The sequence below is a fragment of the Hippocampus guttulatus genome, chromosome 13, assembly GCF_054856545.1.
Source record: "Hippocampus guttulatus isolate MCC_2025c chromosome 13, RoL_Hgut_1.0, whole genome shotgun sequence".
NCBI lineage: Eukaryota > Metazoa > Chordata > Actinopteri > Syngnathiformes > Syngnathidae > Hippocampus > Hippocampus guttulatus.
The window spans coordinates 17,195,630-17,214,830 of NC_141273.1; the positions used below are offsets into that span (position 1 = coordinate 17,195,630).

A 19,201-nucleotide genomic window follows, 5' to 3' on the forward strand; every position below is an offset into this window, starting at 1 on the left:
CATGATTGATTTCGTAATGAAATAAATATCGAAATGATTGAGTGAAATAAATTAGTGTGGAAATAATTTAATAGTGAAATAAATGAGTATGGAAATAGTTGAATAAGTGTTAAAATAGAAAAGTACAAAATATTGGAGACATTCCAGGAAATTAGCATTGGCCGCGGCTGCGCGCATGCGTACAGAGGAGCAGGTGACCGCGCATGGCATCTCCTCCTCCGCCACCGCTGCCGCCTGGCTCGCTGACTATGCCGAGCTGCACGTCCGTGTGCGCGGCTACCACCACCGCAGTGCTCCGGGGGCTCCCGGTGAGAATCGAGACGACGGCGATGACGATGACGGACGGCCACCCAGGACGCTTTTTCCGGTTAGCGTGCAGACTGCCGTGAGACGAGTAGAGTGGCTCGATATATAATGTAATTTTTTTTTCCGGGGAATCTCCATCCTGGTGCAGATGCGGCGGAGGATGCTGACGGTGTTTTAACTGCGGGATTGGAGGCCAGCTTCCCTCGGTGAGGCTTCGACGCCGGACGGTGAGAGAACCCTATATTATTGGCGGCGATTATGATATCGCGATTATGGCATAACTAGTGGACAGTTGGGGCGTTTGTGTGTGCGACATGGCCGCTACATGGGTGATATTTTATTTATTTTTGCGCGATACCGCAGAGCGGCGTCAACTGGATACTGAAGGTGCGGTTTGTACGTGAATGCACCTTGAAGCAGCAGCAGCAGCAGCAGCGATGATGTCACTCGCACAGTTGTCGTATATTATGTCATAAACTGTTTTTTTTCCTCCGCAGTCAGTTCTTGACATCATCGTAGTTCAACTCGCTATCCTTTTATGTAACAATTCTCCATTGAGATAAATACTTCCTGCACTGCAGTACATGCCGATGGACACTCAATATTATGCATATTAACGTATGCGTACCATTTTGCGTTCGCTCAAATGTGACTGGAATTGGTGACGTTGCCGTGAGCACGTTTACATGTCATAATTTTAGTATCCTTTCACTAAAACCGTTACGCACATGAATACGTGTCTTATATTTTGGGTGTATAACTTACCAACGCTTCATTACATATCACCGTCAATACATGTACTATACTTGCCGTTAATTGTGTACATATGACTGCAACCTAATTATTGCTTATGTCAAACAGCAACTTTTTAATACAATACAATCCCGGCTTTGCTTATTTAGATTACATATTTCCATCTAAATGTCATTAAAAGCAATAATAATAGTAATTTAATACAAATGAGTTATTTTTTTACCCTAATACAGTAGTATTTTAAGATTTTAACATAATGATTACAATAATCTATATTTTATTGTATGTAAACATGACATTTTTATATAGCTAACATGTACATTCCATCCATCTCACATACATATATGTGTACTAACACACACACATACACACGCACACACCTTTTATTTATGTAATATTAGACACAAATACATTTTATTTGATAAAGTTTTTTTTAATAATCTTCAAATGTTTAATTAATGTTCATTTCATTATTCCTGTCAGTAAGACATATTCTAAATATATACATTTTATTTTGATATAATTTGATATTGTTTTGTTTATTTTTATCTCATTTGCTTTTTTTAATGTATAGTAGTTTAACCATTCATATTAATAGCACATTTAGCCACAATATAACACATGAGATGACTGGCGATATTTTATAATCATCATTAAATTGTTTTTGTATACAGCAGCACATTTAATTAAAAAAATTATATATTCTCCTTATAGTTGATATGATTTGCATTATTTAATTACATTACGATAGCGTCTGACATTATTTCAATGCAACGCGTTGTCTACTGTCTTGTCCTGGATGTCATCAAGTGTACATGGAATGTGTCTTTTCTTGACAGGCTCGCCGTTGAAAAAGTTTCAATTTGCATGACGTTGAGCCACCGACAGGTAAAAAAAAAACATTTGGCTATCAAGTGCTAGCCACTGCTAACCCATTAGCTTGGCGAATGGAGAAAAACAAGTGCAGAAACAACCCAGCTGGGAGTTTTGTGAAGACTAAAAATAATCATCCTACCAGCACTCCCACACTTCAGATGAGCAATTAATGGTCAGACAGGAACCATTTGTTTATTTCCGCTAGCATGTCTCGTTTTTAGCATGAGCGGCAGCTGCCAGGAGTCACGACTAGCGGCTTAGCATCATCTCTTCAAAATCATGAGTGCCTCTTTTGCTATCGATTTTGTCCCTTTTTTTTTTTCGCCATGGCATCAGGTTTTCTTAATAACAAAAATTAGAATGAATATATCTCAAGAACCTTAATGTTCTAGAAAAAAAGGAGACTTCTTTTGAAGTCGGCATCCAAAATACGTTGGGACCCATCGAGCCATCTCTGATTAAAATGTACTGTGGACCAGTGTCATAACAACAACAATATTCATGACAATGAATGATATTGCGAATAATATTTGGAAGAAAAAGCAAGTGTTCTTTCTCGATGCAGCCTTCAGGATGATTGAGGAGGGCAGCAAGCGAGGCAAGGCCGCCGTGGAGAAGAGGCAGCTCTTCATGGAGATGAGTGAGTTTGCCTTCCTTCTTTTTACACTTGTATGACCAGAATGAAAGCTGACATAAAATGTTTCTTCTCTCCTTTCTTCTTGTCAGGAGCTCAAAACTTTGACGTGATCCGACTGTCGACGTACAGGACGGCGTGCAAGCTACGTTTCGTGCAGAAGCGATGCAACCGTGAGCGGCCGTCGGCTCAACGCGAAAGGCATTTTTGAGAAACCCGTTGACGCTTTTCTTTTGTCTGTTTGGGCGTGTGCGGCATCAGTTCACCTGGTGGACGTGTGGAACATGATCGAGGCCTTCCGGGATAACGGCCTCAACACGCTGGAGCACCACGCCGAGATCAACGTGTCGCGCCTGGAGACCATCCTGTCCTCCATCTACTACCAGCTCAACAAGCGGCTGCCGACCACCCACCAGATCAACGTGGAGCAGTCCATCGGACTGCTGCTCAACTTCATGGTGGCCACCTATGACAGGTGTGTTTTGCCTTTCAAAACATTACAGCTTTTTTGTAAACCCCCCCCCCCCCCCAAAAAAAAAATCACATTTACTGCCTTGTCCGAATGTCCAATTTTAATTATTTAATCCGTTCAAGTGTACCCTTAACCCGCCAGGAAAACAAAAACAAAAAATTAACAACTTTAATAGCACTCAACAATATTGTAAAATCATACAGAATAAAATTTAAATAGAATGAAAAATAACACTGGTCATTTTTTTTAATCAGAGATTTCAGTAAACTTTTCTACTTTGTAGATTTTAATTTTTTTGCGTTGATTCCGAAATGTGATTTTTTTTTCTCTAGCACATCAGCTTTTCATAATATGATAGGACATGTCATAAATGAATATTTATGAATTAAGGCTTAGGTTCCGCAACAGGTCGATTTTTATTCATGAAACACCAAATTACAACGCATGGTAAAATCCGTATTGCGTCACCTTTTTTCATAGGTCAGACTTAAAAACCAAAAAAAATATCTCAGAAACCTGATGTTCTTTAAAATGAAAAAAAAGGGGTGCTGGAGGGGAACCCATGACCTCTGCACTATGAGGTTGACGCGCGAACCACTGAACAACTGGGCCACCAGGAAGAATATTATTTGAGGAAATACATTGCTCACACTCATCTTTGTTTGTGCAGTGAAAGCCACGGCAAGTTGACGGTGTTCTCTATGAAAGCAATGCTGGCAACCATGTGTGGAGGCAAAATAGTGGACAAGCTGCGCTGTAAGTACCTTATGCACGCAGGGGAACCAAAGAATAATTTTCACAAAAAAAAAAAGAGGATCGGCGTTTCAATCCAAAAATCAGAATGAGCCAACCTTAACTTTGAGACATTTAAAAGCGCTGATATCATTGTGACGCGCCACCACATAAATCTAACGTCTGTATGAGTCAAGAATTTTGTTGGCGGGTTTTTTATTTATTTATCTCATTTATGTATTACAAAAGTAAAATCTTGTTTCTTCAGGAGCAAACGATATGTACAGTATATTTTTTCAATAATCTAGACAGCATAGCATACAGTATGGTTCATGGGTTGGAAAGTGTATTGCAGGTAATACAATATATTGTCTGTTCTGGAAAAATTAGGAAAAAGAACAGAGTTTGTGATGTATTGATCATGTGATGGAGATTAAAGAGTAGGACAAGTTAAATTTATACAATTTCCCTACTCCTTTTTGATCATTTGGCTTCTGTAATGGCACACTTTGACCTCACAGAGGGCGCTGTTGTTTAACCAATCTTTCAATGGCTCAGACATGCCCTTTTATTTTTTTAATGTTTACATTTTTTTTTCCTCCCTTTGTCTGGCAGATATTTTCTCTCAGATGTCAGACTCGAGTGGCGTCATGTTGTTCGCCAAATTCGACCAGTTCCTTCGCGAGGTGCTCAAGCTTCCCACGGCCGTCTTTGAAGGGCCCTCCTTCGGCTACACCGAGCACTCGCTCAGGACGTGCTTCCCCCAGCAGGTGGGAGGGCCACATTGCAGCCCTTTTTTCACTCCAGTTTGGGGGTCGGCAACGTGCGGCTCTTTAGCGCCCTCTAGTGGCTTCCTGGAGCTTTATAAAAAATGTTTGAAAATGGAAAAGATGTGGGAGGGAAATTTTTGTTTTAAATATGGTTTCTGTAGAGGATTTTTTTATGTCAATTGAGTCATGAAGGTTATTGGTCACATTAATGGTGGAAAATTTGTGTGTGTGCGTGTGCGTGTGCGTGTGCGTGTGCGTGTGCGTGTGCGTGTGCGTGCGTGCGTGTGTGTGTGTGTGTGTATATGCACATGTGTGCAATGTGTTTGCTTCCAGAAGAAGATCACTCTGAACACGTTTTTGGATGTCTTGATGGCGGACCCTCCGCCGCAATGCCTCGTATGGCTGCCGCTCATGCACAGACTCGCTAATGTCGAAAATGGTACGTTTTGGGGTTTGTTTGCAGTTTCTGCATCAGCAGTGTGAGCCTAAATTCAGAACCTTAATTGGAATCCTAAGCCCCAGACCAGAATCGGAACCCTAACAGAATCCTAAAGCTATACAATACAATACATGCTGATTTATATAGCGCTTTCACAACAGCGGCAGCTGTAACAAAGCGCTTAACAAAACAGTTAACACAACACATAACATAAAACACGGACAGTCGTGCAGTCCTAACCACTTTTCCGTCACACGCTTTTTTGTTTGAAGCAGTTTGAGATGAAAGAGGAGAGAATCAAAGTGTCCTTGAACCAGTGGATCAGAGACGTCATGCTCAAAATGTGCACACGTCGGCTACAAGCTAAGTTTCAAAGTCAACAAGAAGCTGTAGCATCCATTGACGAAAAAAGAGGTTCAAATTGGTTCAAAATTGGTTCACTTCTCCTGTCCCATGGAAATCCATTTCCAAATACGCATCGGCGCTCTGCGCCAACGCTCCTCTCTCCCCATCCTCAACTTCAGCAGCCATCCATCCAGCCGCACCAATGCCGACTGTCCAACAACTGAACAAAATGGCCCATTACAGGCGCAAAAAACACAAGCGCCCCAGGTCTGTCCAGCACCGACAGTCAATGGCGCCGACATTCCTCCCAATCAAAATCTGTGCTGGTACAGGCGTGCTGCCGAGAAGGCGCAACCACCAAGCACAGCTACTGTACTTCTCCTTTGATCAAACCAGAACCCTAAAACCTAACCCAGCCCAACCCAGAATTCCAGATCCCCTCCACTGATTGAGAGACACTGACCCAACTGCTAACAGTAACCAAAACACTAAATGACACCTAAAACCAACTTTAAGAACCAAACCCGAACCCTGAGCCTCACCTGCACCCTAAAACTCAGCCCCAAACAGAACAGATCAGAGAGCGCAAATCCCGAACCCCAAGATCTCAACCCGAAACGTTCATTATTTTAACCTCAATCATAATCAGAACCGAAACCTGAACCCCACACCGAAGCGGAACCGTAACCAGAACAAGAACAGAACCCCAATCCAAACTGGATCTTTGCTGTAAGCAGATTTACAGTGTAAAGCTGAACACAAACATGGCCGTTCTAAAAAATAACGATAATAATTCATTTTACGCCGACTCCGATATTTGCGTCCTTGTCCCGGCTTGTTTTCAGTCTTCCACCCGGTGGAGTGCTCGTATTGCCGCAGCGAGAGCATGATGGGTTTCCGCTATCGCTGCCAGCAGTGCCACGGCTACCAGCTGTGCCAGAGCTGCTTCTGGAGAGGCCACGCCAACGGACCCCACAGCAACCAGCACCAGATGAAGGAGCACTCGTCCTGGGTAACCGGCGACCCAACCGCTTTTCTCGCAAACCATCGCAATTGCCGTTCGGCGCCGTCTCGACTCGGATCATTTGAAGGCGGCCAAACGCCTCCAAGCGATGCCGGATTGAGGTGGATTTGGGTGGAGCTGATGGCCGCTTGGGGGAGGAGGCATTTGATCGGCTTCGAGCTGTGGAGTGTTTTTTGGAAAGCGCCTCACAGCGGCGGTCTCATTTAGTTTGAGTTGATGATTGCTCGAGGAAGGTGATGCTTCTTAAAATGGTCAACGCTTGAGGGGGGCATTCGTTTGTTTTACAGAAAACGGAGTTGATGGCGAGGGCGATGTTTCATCGTTTTTACGTGATGATTCTTTGAGGGACAAGTTCGACAGCTGCTTCGGATGATGATTTGTGGGAGGCGTTTATTTTTCGCAAATGAGGATGAAGTTCATTCTTTGATAGTTGCTTGAGCAAGGCGCGAAGTTGATCAATGTTGATTTGTCGTAAGTTGATGATTATTTGAAGGAGGTGTCTATTCATCTCAAGGTGATTAATTGAGGGATGCGTTTGCTTGTTTTGGTTGATTATTTGAGGGCGGCATTTAAATTCAAGTGGACAAGGTGTATTAGACAGGGGGCCGCCATCTTAACTCATTCAGTACCAGCCAATTCTGGACCACGTCTGAAAAGACGTTTAAAAACGTCTTTGGGAGTGAATGAGTTAAGGAAATGCGTCCAACACCAAATTCGCAGTTCACCCGTCTTGATGCGAATGGGATGTGCTTTGTTGCCGCGGCAACGCGCTGACGCCGTCATCCACGTTGTCGCGTTCGTCCTCGCCTCTTGCAGAAGTCTCCCGCCAAGAAGCTGAGCCACGCCATCAGCAAATCCCTGGGCTGCGTCCCCATCGGCGAGCCTCCGCATCCCGTGTTCCCCGAGCAGGCCGAGAGACCCCAGGAGACTGCTCACAACGTGTAAGTCGTCAAATTCTTTTTTACGGGCGGCATAAAAACGACTCCTAGAAATACTTGAAAATCCGGTGTCATATTTAAAAATACGAAGGGCGTTTGAAAATAATCTGTGATTTCGCTCGCTGCGTATGGCGTGTTTTACTCTTTTACTCTTCTCCGGGCCTTGGGTTGTCAGTCATATTTGGCCGTGAGCTCACCCATGACAAGTAAATGCTATTGATGTTGCGTGTGTAAAATTGGAATTAATTGTTAGCAAGTTGACCTGGTGATTTCCATGCTGATTGTTAGCTATTAGCTTGATTAGCTACACTAGCTTCTGCTTGATCAGCGCAATTAATGTTGAATTGATGGTATTTTGTTCACGATTTTAGACAGATTTATTTGTTCTCTTCACTTAGAGAAAAACAGATATTCAAAACGAGTTAAGGTTTGGGGGGGGGGGGTTCCCCCCCTCTTTTGGGGATTTGTTGTGGTCGCCGACGGTGTCATCTCAGTGAACGGTGTGGATGTGAACGGTTGTTTGTTTCTATCTGTGCCCTGCGACTGACTGGTGACCAGTTCGGGGGTGTAATCCGCATTTCGCCCAAAATCAGTTGGCGTAGGCTCCAGCATGCCCGCGACCCTCATTTGCAGCTGGGACGCACGTACCTCAGGTCAAAAGTTTTCAACGTGTAGACAAAACTCTGCTTTGCCAATGTAGAAATGGATGCCATGTATTTTTTTTTTCTAGTCGTAATTCGACTCACCAGTATTTTTCATGATTATAATTTTTTTGTGCTTGCCAGAGGGGGTCAGAAAAGTTGCAAATTATACAGTCGTGACCAAATCTCTAAGTCGGCAACACTGCACAGCGAGGATGCGCTATGTGCTAGCTGAAAAAGTATTCATTTATAAAAAGAAGTTTAAAAAAATAATAATAAATCATTGTTCACCTCATCGTAATAGTAATGTATTTCCAAAGTAATTTAACAGAAGAATTGTAAATCCTGTGACTGTGGCCGGCCAGCCAGCGATCGTTCACGGGAATCCCGCCAAGCCTCCACTTTGACTTTCATTGATGAGCCATTGGAGAAAAGAGAATTTTAAACGCTGCCAACCAATGAATTGTCAACGGAGACTCACTCCTGTTGTTCCCATCCAACCTCTCTCTCCACTATGTGAGCGCCGACTTTGATTCCAGCTCCCAAAATCCAGCAGATGCCGTTTTTAACATGTTTACCTGCACCTGACAGCCAAGCCGGCAGAATTTTTGTCAGCCACGTTTCTCTGGGATTTGCCTTCAATGTTTTGGGGGGATTTATTTCATTTTTTTTCTCCAGAATGTTGCATCCAAAATACAACAAGACTCCAAGGCTACCAACCTGCTTTGGGCGCTACAACATTCAGAGCGCTAAAAATAGAACAAAAACGGCCAATTCCTTCTACTTCGTCTTAAACTTCGGCTGAATCATTTGGGGCATACTTATTGTTGCCCCAAAGCTTGGAAAACAAAAATACATGCCGGTTGTTTCCCTGCCAACTGAGTTGCACGGGGATCAGATCACGACCGCTCGTGGCTCTGCTTCACGAAACAGGCGAGCCGTGATTGGTCGTTACCTGAGCCCCGCGCAACTGTGATGTCATTTTCAGTTGACAGCAAGTATCAAAATGGCCGCATCCTAAGATGGCTAAAAACGGGTGGATTTTGCTGCTTAACTCATCTTACCCAAACGTGACATGAATCAGAATAATGTCGTGTTTCAACTAGAAGCATCGAAAATATGACTGGAAAGAAAATGTTGGGCTTGACTTCCCCTTGAAGATCAGACACGGCAGACATAATTCACTTAGCGGTGAGTGCAGTACATTGAGTTTTTATGATTCAGGATGTAATGACCTCGGTAGTGCGGCGTGTGACGAGCGGAGGCCGTGGTTGGTTATGCATGACATTTTTTTTTTTAGCCCCCCTGGGGCCACTAACTGTGAAATATGGTGACAGTGAGGCGACGTTAACATACCGCCTCGACCCTGCCGCACGCCAAGTTCAAGGAAAGCGTTGTCATTCACCAGGAACATTGCCTCCTGCTTCACCTCTGCTGTGCGTAATTTTTTTTCAAACAATTCAGTTACGTAAACCGCAGCCGCAAAGTATTCACAGTGCTTTCGTTATTTCGCCATGTTGTCACTGTTGCAGTCTTATCCCAAAATGCAATCAATATTTTTCCCCTATAAAATCTATATGATCACATACCGTACGTTTCCTTTTTAAATTTTGCATATTCATTCAGAATAAATAAATTAAAAAATCAAATGTACATACTTGAGAGTCAGTCAAACGAAATGTGTTGATCATGCAGAGAAGTAGTTGACTCTGTGTTTCTGAGGTGTGCTGTTGTCCCGTCTTGGTCAGGTGGAAAAAAAAAGTTGCCCCTGGTCAACTCGTTGAGGGGCAGAATTATTTGGTTACCAAAGCCTAATTTGAGAAAAAAAAGCAAACAAAAACTTATGACATGCCAATGGTGCTTGCGTCCCGGGTAGGGAGGTCAGTCATCCTTTGTTGCTAGGCGGAATTCGCCGAGAATAAAGCCCTATTCAAGAACTTTCCGAGGTGGCTTGGGGCAGATGGCTCTGCTGCCCCAATAAAGAGAGACAGGGCAGTAAAAAAAAGTTATCTTTACAGGTTTTGTGGGAAGTTGGGGCAAAGGGCAGGTCGGGTTAGCAGTAACACAGTCAAGGCAAACTCATGCTTTTAAAAAAAGTGCTCATGTTCATGTTGGTATGCAGAATCTATGGGGAAGAATTATTTGTGCCCCAAAGACTAGGAATGAAAAGGACTCTGTCCCAATGTAGTCAAGTTCAATCAGATGCAAGAACGGAGGCGAGACTAACGCCTACCTTTTTTTTTCTAATGGTGGCGCTTATGAGATATCCTTGTTGCTAGGCAGAATCTGTGGGGCCGAATTACTCGTGCCCCAAAGACTATGCCCATCACATTCACTATGCTTTTTTAAATAACTTTTTTTTGGGGGGGGGGGGGTGCAACTGGTGGAACTAGTGGACCTCCTTTGTTTGGCGGAATTGGTGGGGCATAATCTTTTGTGCCCCAAAGAGGAAAAATGCATCATTAATGCCCACGATGCTGTGTCCTTGTCAAATTGAGCTAGACGCAGGAAAACAGGTGAGACAAATCCTAGCCTTTTTGACGGCCAAAGCATCGTTGTTGCTAGGCAGAATTGATGGGGCATGATAATTCATGCCCCAAAGACTGGGAATACGTCAGTCGTGTCCACCATCCTTTTTTACCCCACACAATTTTAGACAGAGGAAGAACGCAGACAAGACAAAATCTAGCTTTTTATTCGACCGATGGAACTTGGTGGGTGGATCGAGTGGGAGAGGTGGGAAAAAGACACGAAGAAGGGAGGCAGAGAGAGAGAGAGATTGAGAGAGAGAACGCGTGTGCCGGAGAGAATTGACATTGAGTTTCCGTGGAGACGGCAGCAGCCACAGCATCAGTGAGGTAGCCCAGACTCGGATGTTTTTTTTTTTGTTTGTTTGTTGTTGTTTTTTTTGTCACCAAACGGACAGGCGCCTTCTCTCCTCGGCGGAGGTAAGCTGCACAGTGAATGTGATCTGTACTGTTGGTTCCTCCTCGGAATGTTTGATGATAAGGTGAATGCAGGCGATCGAGCAGAATGCTGAAACTCGACAGAAGTGCCTCAAAGTAGGGCTAGCTATCATTTTTATGGCCACCTCCAAAACGCTGAACGGGACAAATCATGATAATTGGACACTCTATCTTTTTATGTGTGAATAATGTCTTCTTGCCCGCTATGCTACGGCACCAAGATAAAGCCGCATTTTTAACACCAATCGCTTCAAGACATGATTAATCGACTGTCGGGTCCAAACAATCGAGTTAACTCCATTTATAGAAGAAGCCTAACATTTTTGGGTGGGAAGGACGAGAAAATGAGCAGCACACTTGTCCGCGCATTTTCCACATTTCCTCTTTGGATCGATCGGGAACCGGTGGAGCAACAGCCAAAATATTAAGAAGCAAAAAACACAAAGTTGGAATTTTAAAATGGCTTCAAGACATAATTAATCATATGTCGACGCCACACGAGCAACCGAATTCTTCTTGCAGGAAAAGCAAAATAGTATTTCATCCTTTGATTGATTGGAAAACCGTTTTGTTTTGTTTTTTTCCTTCGTCTCTTCAAGGCATGATTAATCAACCGTCAATTCCACACAAATGTCTCGTGTCTTTGGATTATCTTGTAGCCCATTCCAAGGCATTTTTGCAATTCTGTCCATGACCTTGCCTTTCATCATCCTGCAAAAAAAAAAAAAAAAAAACAACAACAACTAGATTTTGGAAGGGTGAGAAAAATAATAGCACACCTGTCCCCAACGCGCTGCACATTTTGTTTTGTTTGTGAATTTGATGAGTCATGAGAAAAGTGCCCCAAACGAGCGACATTTTGCGACGGCAGGCAGCACGAGTGGGAATCCTTCTCCCTGACTCGAAAGCTGATGGCGCCTCACGCTTGCGATTGATTCTTGGTTACCGGCGGCCCCCCTGCGGGAGCCCTGCTGCCTAGCGTAGTAGCATTAAAGAGCTCTAATCTTGTCTTGTAGTCAGCCCAAAGCAGCGGCCGACCACAAGAGCGACACAATGCTCATGTCCTCTGAGGCGGCTGCTCCCACCAAGAGGTAAGCGCCTCCTTCCCATTGGGATTCTTGGCCCCGAGTGTCACGGATTTCATATTTTCCATAAATGCATCCTTACCCCTGGAACCACAAACGCACTGCAGTTCACAAAAAAAAAGTGAACTCTCCTATCTTTGCATTAATGTTCCCATGTTTAAAATTGGCATCAGAAACATGGATGCCGAAAGCTCCCATTTTGCCCGCAGGCGACGTCACAGCTTTTTGGGCGAGAAATCGTTCCTTACCCCTGGAACCACAAACGCACTGCAGTTCACAAAAAATGGCACTTCTGAAATACTGTCGCTTTTTGGAGTGGAGATATGCTGCCAGATGAAAGAAGGAAAATGGATGCCTGCTATATATAGAGTACTTTTAGCCTCCAGATACTCGACATTTCACGGCTAATATTCTTAATTGGCATTCCTGGTGTTCTTTTGAGGTTGCTTCTCTTGTTCTCTATATCGAATCAAAGCGCTTTGGAAGTCTTTTCGAGGCGCAAAAATAGCATTTGGGTTGAGCCGCGTGCACCAGAAGGACAGTTTGGCAGCTGAATTATTCGTCTGCTGTGCAAAAAAGTGGCCTGCTTGCTGATCTTCGAAAGATCCGCTAGAACGATGACGCCAATTTTTGCAAGCACGTGTCATCCAGATGAATGTTTCATAAAAGGACACTGGAAAAAAGTCCCAAGGACCTCTCTTTGTGAGTGAACAGGAATTTGGTCATTTTAGTGTGAATGGGTCATTTTAGGTAGCGTAGAGCCTACAGGGTGAGGGCAAAAAAAACTAAACAAAATCCACCCCCAACACCAGTTTGACTATTTGACATTACATTGATTGAACATGTTAATCATAACAGGACTGACATAAAAGTTTCAAGGACCCGTGCCAGGAACGGAGCAGAGAGTCGGCCATTTTGGTCTGAAGCAGCCATTTTGGGCAAAGTCCGGTGCTTTTAAGTACTTTGGCAAAATCCTGCTGGGGAATTTGCTCAAATGAGCTGCAATCGGAAGCGGCTCTATCGATCTATCGCTCTAACTTGCTAGCTAGCTATCTTGCTAGCTAGCCACACAGCTAGCTAACTTGCTAACTAGCTAGCTGTGTGGTTTTTTTGCTTTGTTTTGTTTTTGGTCATATGCCTAATCTTTTACACCATCGTTAAATGTGCCCGTGTTGAGAGTCCAATTGAGTCTTTTTATCGTTTCCCCGCAGCGTCTTGGAGAGTCCCAGCCGGCTGGACGAAGAGCACCGGCTCATCGCTCGTTACGCCGCACGGCTGGCGGCCGAGGCGGGAAACTCCACGGTCAGAATTTAGCTTTCGATGTTCACTTTTAAATCAGAAAACATGGTTGACGAGGGCAAATTCCAGGGGGAACAATCTTCAAGGTATCCACCAGAGTCATTTATTGGAATAACAAGCTTTTTTACTGGCAGGAAACATGAAATTATAACTGACCATCTTGACTCTTCTATTAACTCAGAATGTTTTTTTTGTTTTTATTTCACAGCAACAATGTCCTCCCTCCGACCTAACGTTCACCTTTGACGCCAACAAGCAGCAGAGGCAACTGATTGCCGAGCTGGAGAACAAAAACAGGTCAGAAAAATGCGGACTGGGGGGAGTGGGGGGGGGGGCTGACAAATTTTGTGCTCAGGGGCCACGTTTGATTGTTAAACAGAAAAGCACCGAAATGACTGCAACCAAAAACTCAGTCCAAAATTAATTCCCCCCACCCCTCCAAATTCTACACTGGTAGTCCTGTCCAATAACGACGGTGTGGCGAGCTTGTGGCGTGATATGAATAAAGCTGAAATTGCTTCTGTGAATATTTTTTTGTTTGTTTTTTAATGAAATTGAACTTAATCTGATCTCATGGAACTTCAACCGTCCAGCAAGTGTGTCACGGCTTTTTCAGGGAGATCCTTCAGGAGATCCAGAGGCTTCGTCTGGAGCACGAGCAGGCATCGCAGCCCACGCCGGAGAAGGCCCAGCAGAACCCGACGCTCCTGACAGAGCTCAGGCTGCTCAGGTAATGCGGACAAAGAAATTCAAAGACATTCATCAAGAAAAATGAGAGAAATACACAAATATAATGAAAAAAATCCCAGCAAAAATATTCGACAAAAAAAGGGAAAACATTTGAAATATTTGGCAAACATAAAATGAATACATTAGAAAAGAAACACCCAAATATTTGGCAAAAAAATACATTGTTTTTTTTAAATGACAAAAAAATAAAAGTACAATATGAAACAAAAATTATGATTAAAAATATCAGAATAAGACGAAAAAAGAATTTGACAGAAAAAAACCACAAATAGTCATAAATACAGAAAAGGTTGACAAGTGCGCTCATATTTGACTAAAAATAAGATAAACAATATTAGAACAACACAAACTATTTGACAAAAAAAAATTACTCAACTTGTCATAAAAATAAAGAAAATGTATGTGTGCAGCAATACATTTTGGAATAAAGCTGCAACATAAAATGCGGGCAAAGTAAGCGTTTGTGACTCCACTGTTTGTATTTTGGGATAAATCGAGCGGCGCATTTGTGTGGCGTCAGACACAGGAAGGACGAGCTGGAGAGGCGCATGTCGGCCTTGCAGGAGAGCCGGCGGGAGCTCATGGTGCAGTTGGAGGGACTCATGAGGCTTCTCAAGGTTTCCAATCGGTTCCAAAGCACTGATCCATCATGTCTTAATGTGACCCGCTGATGCCTTTCCTCTTCTGGGTGCACGACTTTGATGATCATCTTCTCGTCTGCTAACATGCTGGCTGACAGGACGAGGAACAGAAGCAGGTGGTGAGTGAACCTTCGTGTGTTTTGCATGCCGGTTTGATGGTGCGCCGTAGTCCAATAAATTCAATTGACAAGGCTAAATCTTGACGGATTAATGGGCTAATCCGCAGATAGATGCGCTAAACAAAAAAAACCCCGTAAAATAGAGGACAATCAGATTATTAGGAGGTGGGGCAAATTTACCATGAGAACGCTGTGATGATTATGATTTTGCTGTCGTGATGTAAAAGTTGTTTTGTATTGACCGCTGTAAAATTACGGAGTGGTTACTGATACTTCTGTGCTGCGCGTCATGGTGGTCTTCACTCTGCAGTCACAGTCGGGCGGCTCCCCCCACTCGTCGCCCAGCCACGGGGCGGGCTGCTCCATGCCCATGCCCATACGCTCCACCTCGGCCGGCTCCACGCCGACGCACACGCCCCAGGACTGTATGGCGGGCCTGGGGGGTGACGTGCTGGAGGCCTTCGCTCAGGGTGAGTCCATGAAGAAAAAAAAAACAGCGCCTTTGAGGTAAGAAAAATAAAATCTGTAATCTACGGGGCTTCATCAAAACAAAATTATACTTTCATATCATAATGAAGCAGATTGTGCATCGTGATCATTCAATAGGCATTGTGCCGCTCATTCCGCTGTGCACGTCTTGGCCACCAGAGGCAGTCTAATACATACGATATGGACATCTGACGATGCAACATCAAAACGTTACATCACAGACTTTGTGATGTAACGCGCCACCCCAACAGGCCCCGCCTCTTAAAGGCACTTGAGCACAAACACTTGTTTATAGTGCGCCAGAGGGTAAAAGCGTAACTAAAAAAAAGTTGTCTTTTTTGTGTGTGTGGTTGACTGATTGGAATCACGATTTGGTTTCTGGGTGTCAGGTGTCCCTCGGAATCTGCGTAATGATCTGCTCGTGGCTGCCGACTCCATCACCAACACGATGTCGTCACTGGTCAAAGAGCTGCACTCAGGTGAAATCACACAAAGCATATTTAGGAAAAACATGGAAGTGATTTTTTTTTCGGTGGGGGGGGTTTATTCTTGAAGTGGACGACGGGGCAGATGAGGAGGAGACGAACATGAGAAATGGAGGGGAGAGAGGTAAGCCCCAACAAAACTCTCAATGCTTTTATGCTTGAATGACACGCCACGCAAAACCGGTCGCTCATTCCTCCAAGTCACAAAACCAAAGACGCCGTGAAGACCATCCATCCATCCATTTTCCGATCGGCTTTATCCTCACAAGGGTCAGCCGTCTTTGGGCAGTAGGCGGAGGATACCCTGAACCTATTGCGCCGTGAAGACCAGATGAATCAAAAGATTCTGACTCTTCAGGCTGATCGTGTGCTTTCTTTTTTTCTTTGCATTCGCATCGAAGTGGTTCTCCTGCACGTTGTATCACATCCTTTGAAATCAACGCTGGTCGTGGTGCTTTTATTTGTAGCAACAGCAGTTCTGTTCCTCATGGATGGATTTTTTAAAAAACTAAATTGCCGCTTCTAATAATAGCATGCCCTTTTGTGTGCATATATCTTTTCATGTGTCCTGCGTGTTTTTGTGCGCAGGCGTCATGCGAGTACAGAAGCAGTGAAGCAAGAGCCGGTGCATCGTCAAAACGGGAAACAATCAGTAATGGTGACGACGACGACGATGACAACGGCCGCCAGGCATTAGCACATTAGACCACTGCATGCTGTAATCCAAACAGGAGACAAAAAAAAGAAAAAAAAACATCTTGACACCTCGCAGCGCAAGCAGGCGGTATCGAATTAGCCCGTGTGTTGTCCTGTAAGCTCAAACTCATTCTGTACATATTGACCACGCCCAATATGGCTCCCGTCGCATCGCTTTTTAGCGTTAGCTTGGGGTCATTTTTTTTTTTTTTAAAATCATTTATTCATTTTTGCATGAAGCGACACTCACGTCTGCTTTTTGTGCGCTTGCTACGGCCGCACTTTGTGGCTTTTGCCACACTTGGAGGCTCAGTAAGAGTTCGGGCCAGTCATCCAACTCTTGCAATTAAGCGCCGTCCGTCTGTCCGGAGGTTAGCACTTTTTTTTTTTTTCAACGCACACACTTTGCCTGCAATGTTAAAAAAAAAAGTGAAATCAAAACATATAAAATATGTCAACAAAGATGGATAGAAACGTTCTTGGGCCGGATGTGATTTAAAAAAAAAAAAAACAATCAAACAAAAGAGGCAATTTTGCAGATATTTAATTTCTGCCGCTGTCTGTAAAACACGGCGTGCAGGCCACGTTAGCTGCTCCACTGCTGCTACTGTGTACAACACAGCAACACAAGCGAGGACCCTTCACTTGTGTTCTGAGTGCGGTGTGCACTTTTCCTGAATGACGCAATGAGGCGAAATGTGCAATTAAAGTTCAGCCCGGTGCTCAGGGACTGCAGAGCTGCAAAATAGGAGCGGGTGAAAAAAATTCTGTAAGTAATCCATCACTTCAGTAAAAACTTTTTTTTTGGGGTGGGGGGGGGGGCAATGGGGAGTGTTTTGAAGTGTGTTTTGGTGAAGCATGTTGTCTATGTCGCAGTTTGTGTTTTGTGTCCTTTTCCGACGATTTTGCCGGATTGCTGCGTGAAAGCGGGAAAAAAACGAAACGCAATGCGTTCCGAGTACACTTTTCGGGGCGTGAAGCTCAAACGTGTTGAGCTGGACCACAAAGCGTTGAGAGCATGGGTGGGCAAAGTACGGCCCCCGGTCCACATTTGGCCTGCTCCGTTTTTTCCGGGAACTCGCATGATCCTGAGTCCTGCAATATGTCGCATCCATTCAGACATTTTTTTTCCCCCTGAAATGTGTTCGTTCAATTAATTTTTAAAACATGCTTGCATTTTTGTTCTCTATTTTATGTTTCTTTTCATTGCTTTTATCCTTTTTCTGTCCCACTTTTTCTTTCTTTTTTTCCTCTGTTTTCTTGAAAGAAGAGAGAGAAATATTCTATGAATTGATTCCAATTAAGTTATACTGCAAACGTAATTAAAATAATCAGTATTACATTTTTATTTTTTTAATTGACTTAAAATAACTTAAAATCATTAATCAAAGTAAATATCTTCATTAAATTGACCGCTTATCATTTTTTTATCCTTTATATCAATCATACATAAATAGAATTGGTTTTAAAATGTATCTAATGTCATATTTCATTTATTGTAAAACAGGTTTGTTTTTTCTTTCTCTTCTCTTTTATCTCAAAAGAAATAGAACAACACTTTTAAAATTAATAGTGTAATTGGATTCATGTAAATATATTTTTTATTTATTTCCATTCAAAATGAATTCAACTAAATTTAGCATTGTTTAGATTTAATGATTTTAAAAAATGGCTATTTTTGACTTATTGTAAATAACACAATTAAAAAGTGGTAATATGATCAATTTGGCACACATTATTTTCTCAAACATTTTTTTCAAATGATAATTACATTAACTATAAATGGTGAAATAAAAAGTGGGAATGAATGACTACACATTTGTATGTTTTTTTGTTTGTTTTTTTAACCTCATTTTTGAATGTCCTGTTCCATCTTTCCTTCTCAAAAACAAAAAAATGTGGCCCTTCAATACAACAATTTGCCCACTCCTAATTTCTGGAGTTCGGCACCTTTTATAAGCGCCATCCACTGTGATCTGGAAAAACAACAACAAACAAAAACAAAATTTCCCCTTTTTTACTGATTTCACTTTGTCTTGCTTTTTGGGGAGTAAATTGTTTGTCTTGTCGTCAGTCTTGACTTTTGTGCCAAAACGGAATGTCTGCATCAAAATGTGTGTGTCGGTGTCACCTTTAATCATTCACACAATGCCTCGACATGCTCGCATTTAAATGGAAGATGATAGGAAAAAAAACAGCAACAACTTTATTTACTGAACAAGCAGACACGGTGGAAACACAAGCAGAGGGGTTCTTTTTCTTTCATACAATGTGCAAAAAGTTATTTATTGAAGTCTATCTGTGTGCGCGCGTGTGTGTGCGTGTGTTTATGCTTCTGCTGTACATTTGGTTTCATTTTAAAACACTTAATGTGTCACCGCCATTCTTTTTGTAAATAAATCAAATGTGAGATATTAAAAACAGATTTAAAATAATGTTTGGCGGTAATGTTGGCCTTTGTCACGAGATACTTCGGAAAATCTCGCGAGACGTTCCAGGCTGCTCAGGTGCGACATATCTTTAGTGGACAAGAGCAAGAAGCTGCATGTCACCTCATTCATCACATAAAAGGTGAGTGCAATTTTTTTCAGAGTTGTTTTATTCATTTATTTCTTTTTAGGTAAGAAAGTGTTACGTTTTATTTGTATTTTAAATAGTATTCGTGTTTGAATTTTATAGCTGCTAGAACCCATTGGGGGAAATTCTTTTTAAAAACACAATATGTCATTATGAAATCGGTG

At 42.9% G+C, this 19,201-nt stretch overlaps 1 protein-coding gene across 4 annotated transcripts; it reads left to right on the forward strand.

The window, feature by feature from the left end:
* Positions 1-201: 201 nt before the first annotated feature.
* Positions 202-18,895, forward strand: dtnbb (dystrobrevin, beta b). Of its 4 annotated transcripts, XM_086127659.1 has the most exons (21): positions 202-367; positions 455-533; positions 1,899-1,947; positions 2,501-2,575; positions 2,662-2,742; positions 2,831-3,044; positions 3,712-3,797; positions 4,389-4,543; positions 4,877-4,982; positions 6,173-6,339; positions 7,168-7,292; positions 11,913-11,987; positions 13,193-13,283; positions 13,489-13,577; positions 13,897-14,010; positions 14,551-14,647; positions 14,770-14,790; positions 15,101-15,260; positions 15,669-15,758; positions 15,835-15,888; positions 16,353-18,895. In XM_086127659.1, exons 4-21 carry the CDS (start codon positions 2,509-2,511, stop codon positions 16,376-16,378), a joined length of 1,818 nt encoding a protein of 605 aa, XP_085983785.1. In that variant the 5' UTR covers positions 202-367; positions 455-533; positions 1,899-1,947; positions 2,501-2,508; the 3' UTR covers positions 16,379-18,895. The 4 variants fall into 4 exon arrangements, with proteins under 4 accessions (XP_085983785.1, XP_085983782.1, XP_085983784.1 ...); XM_086127656.1 differs by lacking the exon at positions 11,913-11,987; XM_086127658.1 differs by lacking the exon at positions 11,913-11,987 and having other exon boundaries at positions 4,880-4,982.
* The last annotated feature ends 306 nt before the right edge of the window (positions 18,896-19,201 follow it).

Coding starts and splice junctions, on each gene's coding strand:
- dtnbb (XM_086127659.1), top strand. CDS start 2,509: ATGATTGAGGAGGGCAGCAAGCGAGGCAAGGCCGCCGTGGAGAAGAGG. Junction 4,544..4,876: donor GGACGTGCTTCCCCCAGCAG/GTGGGAGGGCCA, acceptor GTTTGCTTCCAG/AAGAAGATCACTCTGAACAC. Junction 6,340..7,167: donor TGAAGGAGCACTCGTCCTGG/GTAACCGGCGAC, acceptor CGCCTCTTGCAG/AAGTCTCCCGCCAAGAAGCT.